We start from the raw sequence: 12424 nt of genomic DNA, 5'->3' as shown, positions 1-12424 counted from the left end.
TTCTGCTGGCAGCAGCCTCTGTCAGCAGGGTGATTTTGTGTGACTAAGCAAATGATGATCCATTTGTATTTTCAAGACCGCTCATTTACATCAGACGACTGACACAACAGCTCAGTGTAAGCCTAGCCAATATCTAATCTTGTTGCATTGCTAGATATACCCCTCTATTACCCAGAATATTTGAATATCTCGCAACCCCCCAGTCCGGGGGCTGCTGGATATTAAAGAGTTTACTGTATAGCCATACAATGGCAGAACAGCTGGAAAACAAGGGATTCTGACACACTTAGAGATCTGTTAGTCTGACTTCATTACAAATTCGACCTCTATGGCTCAGACTTTCTTAGTCTAGCAACATCTCTGGTCCAACGTCCCCATGAGTGCTCCCGGGCTGAAGCACGTATGGGAACAGCCAGACCCTGTGCTCAGCAACATCTTCCCCATTCTCATAGAATGTCCAGAGTGCTGAAAATAGCTAATTTGTAGTTCTCAAGTTCAGGGAGGAAAGGAAAGGAGTAGGCAAAGGGGCATTCGGGGATAAATGCAGGGTGGAGGTAGAGCTCATGGCTGGTGGCCAGAAGCACAGTCTGGCTGCTATGGGGCTTGGCGCACTCCCAGGGTTCTGTGTCCACCCTGCCTTTCCCCCCCGTCAAGCACTCCCCGCCCCATCCCCTATCAGTTAATGCCAACCTCCCTTTTGCCACTGGAGAAGAGTCCCGCAGCTGGCAGCACCAGAGGAACTGGCATTGACTTTGCCTGGTCTGGCAAATTCCATGGTTCAGGACCAGTCATGTCTGGACGGCACTAGACCTGTGAGCTATAAGCAGAAGTATGCAAGGTAACAGATCAAATTGTGGAAGGAAAGAATAATTACATTCTTAGAGGTAAATACTAAAAGAGATGTAATACAATAAGGGTTAACAAAGGCAGAATATGAAAGACTGAGCTCATTTCCTTCTCTGGGAAAAATAATTTTTTTTAGTGAAGGGAACTGCAGTAAACCTAATATGCTTGGATTTTAGTAAAGCATCTGACAACAGTATCAGATGGGTAATCATTTCTTAAATTAGGGAAACTAAGGATCAGTACAAACGTTGTAGGGTGGATAAATAATTGGTTGAAGAGGAGAAGGCAGCAAGTTATGCCAAAAGGTGAATTACTGAATCAAAGGAGGTTATTAGTGGAGTTCCTCAAAGATTAGTTTCATGACCTACTTTGTTCAACATTTTAGCAACACTGGCACAAAAAATAAGAGTGTGCTGATGGTGTCCGCTGATGGCACCAAGCAGGAAGGCATCATCAATATGGAGGAAGGCTGGAATATTAATTGATTAATTTATTAATTAATTCATGGTTCTCAATCCTGCTGGAAAAGTATAACAAGTGGGGTTCCGCAGGGGTCTGTATTGGGACTGGTTCTGTTCAATATCTTAATTAACGATTTAGATATTGGCACAGACAGTATGCTTATTAAGTTTGCAGATGATACCAAGCTAGGAGGGGTTGCAACTTCTTTGGAGGATAAGGTCAAAATGATCTGGACAAATTGGAGAAATGGTCTGATGTAAACAGGATGAAGTTTAATAAAGACAAATGCAAAGTGCTCCACTTAGGAAGGAACAATCAGTTTCACACATACAGAATGGGAAGCGACTGTCTAGGAAGGAGTAAGGCAGAAAGGGATCTAGGGGTTATCGTGAACCACAAGTTAAATATGAGTCAACAGTGTGATGCTATTGCAAAAAAAGCAAACATGATTCTGGGACACATTAACAGGTGTGTTGTGAACAAGACACAAGAAGTCATTCTTCTGCTCTACTCTGTGGTGGTTAGGCCCCAGTTGGAGTATTGTGTCCAGTTCTGGGCACCGCATTTCAACAAAGATGTGGAGAAATTGGAAAGTGTCCAGAAAAGAGCAAGAATAATCATCAAAGGTCTAGAGAACATGACTTATGAAGAAAGGCTGAAAGAATTGGGCTTGTTTAGTTTGGAAAAAAGAAGATTAAGGGGGGATATGATAGTTTTCAGGTATCTGAAAGGGTGTCATAAAGACAAGGGAGAAAACTTGTTCTTCTTGGCCCCTGAGGATAGAACAAGAAGCAATGGGCTTAAACTGCAGCAAGAGAGGTTTAGGTTGGACATTAGGAAAAAGCTCCTAACTGTCAGGGTGGTCAAACACGGGAATACATTGCCTAGGGAGGTTGTGGAATCTTCATCTCTGGATATATTTAAGAATAGGTTAAATAAGTGTCTATCAGAGATGGTCTAGACAGTACTTGGTCCTGCCATGAGGGCAGGGGGCTGGACACAATGACTTCTCAAGGTCCATTCCAGTCTTAACATTCTATGATTCTATGATTACACAGGAAGCTCTGGATGGCCTCAAAAGACTGGCCTGACAGAAACAGGATGGAATTTGATGGTAAAAAATTCTAAGTCTTTCACTCAGAGTCCAATCATAAGAATTTCAGTTTCCATCGGTGACTCATCAGTTGAAAGTGAGAGGAGAGAGACCTAGATGTGGGGGTCTAACACAAGATGATTCTGAGCCACCAATGCGACACAGCAGTGAAAATGCAACTGTGATCCTCGAATGTGGAAGAACAAGGCTTATTTAGTATAGTAAAATGAAGACTGGAGAGAGATAGGCTTGGTCTTTATAAATACATTAGAGGATATGCTTGCTCTAAAGGCGGGTGAAGAGTTACTTAAGCTGAAGGCCAGTGCTGGCACAAGAAAAGGGGGTGAAAATGGCCCAAGAACAAATTTGGGCTGGAACTTAGAAGAAGGTGTCAAACTGTCAGAGGAAAAATGTTCTGCAGCAACCTCCCAAAATAGGATGTGAGAACAAGCAACTTAATTATTTTTAAGAGAGAGCTGGACAAATTTATGAGAGCTACTGTATGATAAGATTGCATGTGATCATAGGGGAAGGCCTCAATTGCCCTGGGTCTCACTTTCACTTATGTGCCTGAAGAGCAGGCTTCAGGGTTTCACCAGCCACCAGAAAAGGCAGGGAGGGATTATCCCTCTCCCCCCAGTCCCCCTCCCTCAGTGTATTCCAGAAGGATGTTTTGATCTCCTTTCTTTGATGCATCAGGGAGGGTCCACATCTGCACATAAGATACTGGGCAGAGCAGGCCAATGCGCTGAAGTAGCACCAAGCAGTCTCTCTCTAAGGTGCTTGGCTGATTGGTTACCTACGTATTCAGGGTCTGATGCGTGCGGTGAGGAAGAAGTTTTCCCTTAGGTCAATCTGGCAGTAACCTCTCCCCAACTTCTTGCCTTTACAGAGCTTGAGTGCAGTTCACTTTCCATTATTATTTAGTTGTATCTCACTTAGTCATTACCCTCCCACTGTGGGGGGGCCTTTAGCCCTGGTGCACCTTGGTCCCTCCCATCCTCTGCATGTGGCACAGAATAGTTTAGCCTCCTGTGGGTTATAATACTTAGTCCAATTTTGGTTGCCAGGTTTAATGTGCTGGCACTGGGTGGTCCAGCAGCCTGTGACATGCAGAAGGCCAGGCTATATGATCTTATGGTCCCTTCTGGCCTTAGCTGCAGCAGAAGTGGACACCTCTCCCACTTCCCATGTATATTTTTCAAATACATAGTCATAAGAAGATATATGTGCCCTTTGTAGTTTTGGGGATTTTACAGAATGCGAGTGGTCAGTGTGTGTTCAGTCTTACTTTTCTCCAGGATTTTTACACATGCGCTTATTTATGATTTTTATTTAGGCATGCATTTTTAAGTGCTTTGTTTAGGACATGCACTGCCATTTCATTAATGAGGTTTCAGGTATGCATGAGAGAAATGCCTGATTCTCAAAGGTCCTCCTAATGGTCTAACTTAGTATATGTTAATTAAAATTTGCACACAACACTGGAGAACACCCCACAGCAGATTTTCTTTTAGTTAAATTGTATATATTTATCCTATATGTATATATGTAATAAAAATTAAAATATATATTATATTATGCATAATGTGGCTGGTCAGTATTCCAGTCAACTGAATCGTTGAAACAAAGATTATTTTAGCATGCGTGTATAAATAGTCTATTTGAAGAGGATGATCTAGGGAGCTGAAGTTCTTGGAATTGATAACATTTCTCCCAGTTGCATACCTAAGAGGGCTGTCATAACTAACAAAAGCCAAAAGTATATATTTTCTTTTTGGAGAACATGTTTACAACTTTCTGAAATAAAATGAGATTCTTTCAAAATCTTCAAATATATATTCTGGCTGCTGCCTTCCTGGCAGATGATGAGTGAATTAGAAACTAGCTTCCATACAAGAAGTAAAAATAGAAAAACACTGCACTTTCCACACTAGAAGCGATCAAAGGTCCTCCTAGTCCAATTTTATTTCTCCAACACTTTGGAGGGGGAAAAAAAGCCCAACATAATAAAACCCTCACATTTCACTGAACTCTGAAAAAACTAAGCTTTAGGCAGGAAGCGAGCATCTTTCTTACTACAGCTGATCCTTAGATTTGAAAATCCCTAGTAATTTTATCTTAGTTAATGTAACTGTAAATGTATTTAGTGCTTCTGTAAATATTTGATTATGTTATGCATCCCACAAAAATTCAGTAATATTATGTTTCTTCAGTGCTAAGATCCACACGTTAAGAGTTGCATATAAACCCTTTCCCCGTTTGATGCTTTTAATCCTAAATATCTGTGTAAAACAGATTTCACATAATTGCAATTTGAACAAAGATAAGAGTTGAAATAACACATCTTTCCAAACTTAAAATTACCAATAAGTTCCTGCCCCTTGTGAAGTTAAGTCCATTCCATCCACACCATAGCTGTCATCATCCATTATTTTGGAGAGACCAAAATCAGTGATTTTTATTTCTCCACATGCTGTTCCATCTACCAGAAGGATGTTGCCTAACAACAACAAAAAATTATGAATATGCAACATTATCACAAGAATACTAAGTAAGTGCTTCATAACAGACTCAATTGCAGCAGCACCAGATATAGCTGAAGCAGCTGTACACCACCTTTCTGTCTCCTCAACAAACCATTTTGACCCCTGCAGTGCTTTAAGATGTTTCCAACTGAAATGGCCCTCTTATGGCCTCATTAAACAGCTGGGAAACATGAGATAACAGCAACCCTGCCCATGGTGCTTCCCCGTTCCCACCACTTATCTCCAAAACATGTCCTACCAGCACCACAGAATTCACAGAAAGCTGGTTAAGCTGACTTTCAGGCCAGCCTATATAAGGCCTTGAAGAACAGTGCAAAGGGTCTGTAAACAGGCCAAGGATCTACCCCACGTTGTCAAACTGCACAATGAGCTTCTCATTTGTTTTCATTTAGCACTATACTTTACTCGTTTAAACAAACAACTTTTAAACAAATCTCAATTTAATATTTTTGGAAGAGAACATGAATGGTCTTAAAATATATATTCAAGGTGTTCTATATGAGAACAGTCATCTCTGGAGCTGTGCAAAAGAGAAGGCACACCATACAACTCTACCCTAGCTAAAAGAATTCTCTTTTAAACGCTTCCTTCTTTTAAGTAGCAGCTGTGGCTTGACGTTGTACAATACATTACAAAACACTATCTCTGCATTAGGGCTTAACAATTTAAGATTCACAAAGGTACTACTGAAACAAACTAGATGGCCAAATGAAGGCCCAACACAGAAGATGGTGTAATTCTTGAGTCTGTTTGTTTAAAATGACCACTCTCATTTTATTTACTTTATGTCAACTCTTTGTTGGAAGACTTAATGGCTGCACTAAGATTTAAGGAGAGATTTGTACAAGTTGACAGTCGTTAGACATGCACAAAAAATGAGACTGTTACAGGCATAAAGGGGATAACATGAAAGAGGACATGAAGATGGCAGTGGAAGGAGGATATAGAGGGAAGATCCCGGATTATAGCAAAGGAGGACAACAGTTGTAGACATGAGACTGCAAAGTGAAAACAAAAACTCGTACTAGACAAAGGTGGTGACAGCCAGTCAAAGGACTTGAGCAGAAAAGGAAAATGCACAATAAAGTAAAATGATTTTCAGAGAAGCATTCTGGAAAGATCAGAGGGAAAGGAAGCAAATTGTGTTCTTATTTCTGAAGGTCTCCACGTTCTTTTGATCTCTGATGGGATGTCTTCCTTCACACAGCAATGTGCGATGGAGGTGTGAAGCACAGCCAATCAGAAAGGAGATGCAGGGATCAAACCTGACCCTCAAAGACTGAGACAAAAGGGACCAGAGTAGGGTCCGTTGCTGCTGGGAGCACACCTGAGTGCCTGAAGATAAAGTCGAAGAAGGTGCTCGGGCCATGGGGAAGTAGCCCAGGAAATACAGCAGCAGTTATGGAAGTTACAGAGGAGCAGCAGGAGGCTGCCAGTTACAGGGTCCTTAGAGTAGTCCTCATCATTGGGGAAATGGCTTGATTACTGAATAGAGATCCCTTCTGAGCAGTGGGAGAAACAGCAAGTGACCTAGCCAGAGGCCTGAGTTGAGAAGAGGATGCTGCAGTTCTGGAGCTGAGAGAGGAGCCATAGGCAGAAGGAGAAACAAAGAGCTGGTGTACAGACCACAGACCTGGGCATCAGCCTCGAGCTAATCCCTGGCATGACCATGAGGACGTTCCATTCTGGCAATGAGGGCTGCACCCTGTGACAGGGACTTATCCCACAAATGAAAATCAAAAAATAATGCAAAATCACTGAAGAATTGAGGCAAGCGATAGCCAAAGAACAGAAAGGTTTCAGTGGTAAAAAATAAGAGAAAGATGTATTTTTGGAGGCGTTTAAGAAGAAATAAGCAGAAGTTAGAGATCTTTCAACACGTATTACAAATAAAATGCAAGAGAACACAATTACTGCATTTTCAGCAGGATTTTTTTTTTTTAATTTACCTGGCTTAAGATCATAGTGTATAATAGGGGGCTTGATCTCATTGAGATACCGTAGTGCATTTACTATTTGCATTACGATGGACCGAGCTTCCTTTTCTGACATCAGTTTATGTTGTTTGAGATAGAAATCCAAGTCATTGCCTTCACAGTACTCCAAAACTGTACAAAACCTAGAGGAGAAAATCAGAAATACAGTGTCAGAAAAGGCAGAGTATAAGTTGCCATGTAGCTGCACAATCACATGAAAAAAGTAAAGATGGATACAGATAAGTTAACAAAGTCACTTACATGAATAACAGTAAACCTAGCTTCTTAAATTAAGGAAATCTGACAGAACAATTAGTTGGTCTGTCTAAGTTGTAGTAGCTTCCCTGGGCTGTCGCATGGACTACAGTGCTACTTTAGGACACTGGCAGCACTGTATGGTGCAGGCCATTCTCATGTGCCTTTGCCTAGCGACCTCATAAGGCAGCCTTATAAATTGTCTTCCAAAATGTACCATGGGGAATTTTTTTCCCGGGAAGAACTTGGGCTTTTAAAGTACCTTTACATCATAGCTCCTGTCATTTGAGGCAACAAGCTGGGTTGACGGTCTGTTGAAGTACATTCTTCCTTTTAATAAAAGGTAAAGTATTAAAAAAACTGGCCATGTTCTAAAGCTACCGTCATTTCACTTACGTATCTGTATCCAGGGAGAAGTAGTCATAGAGTTTAACTATCCTGGGATGATCCAATTCTTTATGTATCCTATACTCCCTGCAGGCATGTCTAAAAGAAAACGGTGAGTTAACTTTCCATGACCAATAGAACATAGTTCAATTTGCCACAATAATTATAAATCATTAATATTTACTTGTGGTAGTTTTCCTTCTTCTCATCTCTCCAGCTCTTGTTAAGTTGGTGGATCTTCACAGCAGCGTATCTTTGTTCATAAAGATCAAAAGCCTAGAAAACCAGATATGGGACAGTAATAACCAAAGACAACAAAAACAACACTCAAAAAGGTGCACATTTAGCATGTAATCCACAGATCTACAGACAAACTAAGCAAAATTAAATTATACAAATGCATCACAGTCATCTTTTGAATTCAGATGTATTCTAGAAAAAACACTCCATAATCATGGAAGTCCAGTTAATTTGAAGTATATAAACTTTATTATACAAGTGACACTACACGCAGTTTGTAGAGCCCTGATATTGCACTAGAAAAAGATCATAACATTGACAATTTTAATTTATTTTCCTCATATCTTCTTATCCAGAAAGACTTCTGCCAGTTTTACAGTCAAAAAATAAAACGTCAGTCATAGTTTCTCTGGATATAAGAGGTTACATCTATGTCTGGGCTCAACGACTCATTTCAGTGGTAAGCATCAAAACAAAAAAGCAGTCCAGTAGCACTTTAAAGACTAACAAAATAATATATTCGGTGGTGAGCAGTGGTAAGCATGTTCTTTTATGGGGGATGAGGTCAATTATCCCAGTTCCTAATTTTCGAATTTGCTGAAATACATTTTTCTTTATGTATATACCAGCAAGTCTACAGTCCCAATCCCGGCTCCTTCCCTATTACCAATAAAGCCTTTGTCTATTGATTATATATGCATGAGGCTCAGTGACGCATTCTCCTTCCATATAAAAGCTAGGGAATTTAGAACCCTAGTAGAACACTCACTACTGGAGAACAAAGTAAGCAAATTATAGATACAAACTTATGTGGATCTGAAATATTACATTAGCAGACCAAAACACAGATTACCTTATATACTTCACTGAAGCCACCTCGACCAAGTAAATGAAGTAACAAATATCGTTCATTTAACGTAGGATGATCTTTGAACCTTCAAAAGAAAGTAGGAAGACTTCAACTAATTGTTTGAGATAAAGTAGTAGTATTTAAGCCTAAGTTAGCTGAATATGGTCTGTTAAGAGATAAATTCTGCTCACTAATATTCTATTACATATAATTTCATGGTAGCGTTGTGTAAGACAGGTATGTAGTTTTAAAAATAACATATTAATGTTTTCAGTCTATGGTGATATCCACTATTACCCAAAACACTACCATTCAGCCACTTAGTTTTGTTCACGCCAGTTTTGTGCATTTGAGTGAATAGAAAAAAAGTCTTATTAAGTTTTACCATTAAATGTTTTTACTTTCACTTTTTGAGTAGAGTCCAATGACAAACAAAATTTCAACTGTTCTTTTGGATACATACTGTCTGGGAAACAAGTGTTGTAGCTACTTTTAATTTTCAAATTTTATTAGTTCATAAACAATACAAATTATACTTGGTATTTGCATGTTACATCACTAGCTCAAGTTTTTGTTTGTTTTTAAAGAGAAATAAAGCCGAATTATTTCTTATCATTCTTTTTTCCCCTTCCCCATCCCACAGCTTAGCCTTTGTCCCAGATTCTACTGAAAGACATGACATCGGGAAGATGATTTTATTAGGCTGCAACATTAAACAACACACCTGGGACAGCAGGTTTGGCAGCACAGGTAATAACCTTGGCAGTAGGTTTCCCAGCATAGGTAATAATCATGATAATTTTTTCTACCAATACCAATGGCCCCCAACTCCACAAACAGGCTGCGACCCTACCACCCATCTCTCATAAAAGGTTAATCACAGAATCACAGGGCTGGAAGGGACCTCAGGAGGTCTTCTAGTTCAGCCCCCTGCTTCAAGCACGATCAACCCCAACTAAGTCATCCCAGCCAGGACCTTGTCCAGCTGGGACTTAAACACCTCAAGGGATGGAGAATCCACCACCTCTCTAGGCAATTCATTCCAATGCTTCACCACCCGCCCAGTGAAGCAGTTTTTCCTACTATCTAACCTACACCTTTCCCTCTTCAACTTCTCACCATTACTCCTTGTTCTTCCATCTGACACCACTGAGAACAGTTTCTCACCCTCGTTTTTAGAGCTCCCCTTCACAAAGTTGAAGGCTGCTATTAAATCACCTCCAAGTCTTCTCTTCTGTAAACTAAACAAGCCCAAATCCCTCAGCCTATCCTCATAAGTCTTGTGCTCCAGACCATTAATCATTTTTGTTGCCCGCCGCTGAACCTGCTCCAGCAAATCCACATCCTTTTCATACAGGGGGGCCCAAAACTGGACACAATATTCCAGATGTGGCCTCACCAGTGCCAAATAAAGAGGAATAACTACTTCTCTAGGGCTGTGCCTACACTAGCCCCAAACTTCGAAATGGCCATGTAAATGGACATTTTGAAGTTTACTAATGAAGCACTGAAATACATATTGAGCGGCTCATTAGCATGCGGGCAGCCGCGGCACTTCGAAATTGATGCGGCTCGCTGCCACGTGGCTCAACCCAACAGGGCTCCTTTTCGAAAGGACAATGCCTACTTTGAAGTCCCCTTATTCTCATCTGCTCACAGGAATAAGGGGACTTTGAAGTAGGCGGGGTCCTTTCGAAAAGGAGCCCCATTGGGATGAGCCGCGCAGCGGCGAGCCGCGTCAATTTCGAAGTGCCACGGCCGCCCATATGCTAATGAGGCGCTGAATATGTATTTCAGTGCTTCATTAGTAAACTTCAAAATGCTAGTGTAGACAAAGCCTAGATCTGCTCGAAACGTTCCTCCTAATGCACCCTAGTGTGCCATCAGCCTTCTTCGCTACAAGGGCACACTGTTTACTCATATCCAGCCTTTCATCCACCATAACACCTAGGTCCCTTTCCATCGTACTGCTGCTGAGCCAGTCAGTCCCCAGCCTGTAACAATGCTTTGGATTCTTCCGCCCCAGGTGCAGGACTCTCCACTTCTCCTTATTGAACCGCATCAGATTTCTTTTGGCCCAGTCCTCCAATTTATCCAGGTCCCTCTGGATTCTGTCTCTACCCTCCAACATATCTACTTCTCCCCCTAGTTTTGTGTCATCCACAAACTTCCTGAAGGTGCAATCCAGTCCCTCATCCAGGTCATTAATAAAGATGTTGAACAACACCGGCCCCAGAACCGAGCCTTGCAGCACTCTGCTTGAAACAGACCGCCATCCAGATACTGAGCCACTGACCACTACCCGTTGGGCCCGACCATCAAGCCAGCTTTCTATCCATCTTATAGTCCACGGATCCAATCCATATTCCCTTAACTTATGGACAAGAATGTTATGGGAGACCATATCAAAAGCCTTGCTGAAATCAAGGTATATCACATCCACTGACTTCCCCATGTCCACAGAGCTTGTTACCTCGTCATAGAAGCTAATCAGATTGGTCAGGCAGGACTTGCCCCTGGTGAATCCATGTTGGCCACTTTTGATCACTTTACCCTCTTTCAAGTGCTCTAAAATGGATTCCTTGAGGATTCCCTCCATTATTTTCCCAGGGATTGAGGTAAGGCTGACAGGTCTATAGTTCCCTGGATTGTCCTTCTTTCCTTTTTTAAAGATGGGCAATTCATTTGCCTTCTTCCAGTCATCCGGTATCTCCCCCGATCTCCAAGAGTCTTCAAGGATAATGGCCAAAGGTTCAGCAATGACCTCTGCCAATTCCCTCAGTACCCTGGGGTGCATTAAATCCAGACCCATGGACTTGTGCACATCTAGTTTTTCTAGATAGCTCAGAACTTGTTCCTTCCCCACTGATGGCTGTCCTCCACCTTCCCATACTGCATCATCTAGGACCGTCATGGGGAAGTTGACTTTGTTCGTGAAGACGGAGGCAAAAAAACCATTGAGTACTTCAGCTTTTCCTGCATCATCTGTCACTAGGTTACCTCCCTCATCCAGTAATGGCCCCACACCTTCTCTGATAACCTGTTTATTGTTCACATGCCTGTAGAAACCCTTCTTGTTACTTTTCACATCCCTTGCCAGCTGCAGTTGCAATTGTGCTTTTGCTTTCCTGATTACTGCCCGGCATTCTCCAGCCGTATGTTTATACTCCTCCTTAGTCAACTGTCCACCTTCCCATTTTTTGTATGCATCCTTTTTGCATTTAAGCTGACTAAGGATTTCCCCATTAAGCCAAGCTGGTTGCCTATCATGTTTGCATTTCTTACTACGCAGAGGGATTGTTTGTTCCTGTGCCTTCAGTAAGACTTCTTTAAAATACTTCCAGTTCTCTGCAACTCTTTTCCCCTTCATCTTCATTTCCCAAGGGATCCTGCTCATCCGTTCTCTCAGGGAGTCAAAGTCTGCTCTTCTGAAATCAAGGGTCTGTATGTTACTGCTCACCCTTCTTCCTTTTGTCCGGATCCTGAAATCTACGATCTCATGGTCGCTGCAGCCCAGGTTCTCTCCCACTTCTATTTCTTCTACTAGTTCTTCCCTGTTTGTGAGCAGCAGGTCAAGCTGCGCATGGCCCCCGGTCAGTTCCTTCAGCACTGGTACCAAGAAGTTATCCTCAGCATTCTCCAAAAACTTCCTGGATTGTCTGTTAAGGGATGGGGGAAGAGAGGGTTTTGTCTGTACTATGCTAAACATTAGGATTGCCAATCTCATTGTCCAATTTCTTCAGGAAAGGCCTTCTCCTAATTACTT

At 41.7% G+C, this 12424-nt stretch overlaps 1 protein-coding gene across 5 annotated transcripts in view; it reads right to left on the bottom strand.

Moving 5' to 3' along the window:
- TLK1 (tousled like kinase 1) overlaps nt 1-12424 on the bottom strand; it is a 279646-nt gene that overhangs the window by 16520 nt on the left and 250702 nt on the right. For all 5 annotated transcript variants that reach the window (XM_075002149.1, XM_075002148.1, XM_075002147.1 and 2 more), the window contains 5 exons: nt 8662-8743; nt 7753-7844; nt 7578-7667; nt 6900-7069; nt 4769-4904 (listed from right to left, as the gene is read on the bottom strand). In XM_075002149.1, coding sequence (XP_074858250.1) covers nt 4769-4904; nt 6900-7069; nt 7578-7667; nt 7753-7844; nt 8662-8743 — 570 coding nt within the window. The remainder of the gene's footprint in view (nt 1-4768; nt 4905-6899; nt 7070-7577; nt 7668-7752; nt 7845-8661; nt 8744-12424) is intronic.

This window comes from Carettochelys insculpta, chromosome 8 (assembly GCF_033958435.1).
Source record: "Carettochelys insculpta isolate YL-2023 chromosome 8, ASM3395843v1, whole genome shotgun sequence".
In the NCBI taxonomy this organism is placed as follows: Eukaryota; Metazoa; Chordata; order Testudines; family Carettochelyidae; genus Carettochelys; species Carettochelys insculpta.
The sequence above is the reverse complement of the archived record's forward strand: the minus strand, read 5'-3'. Positions and strand labels throughout refer to the sequence as shown.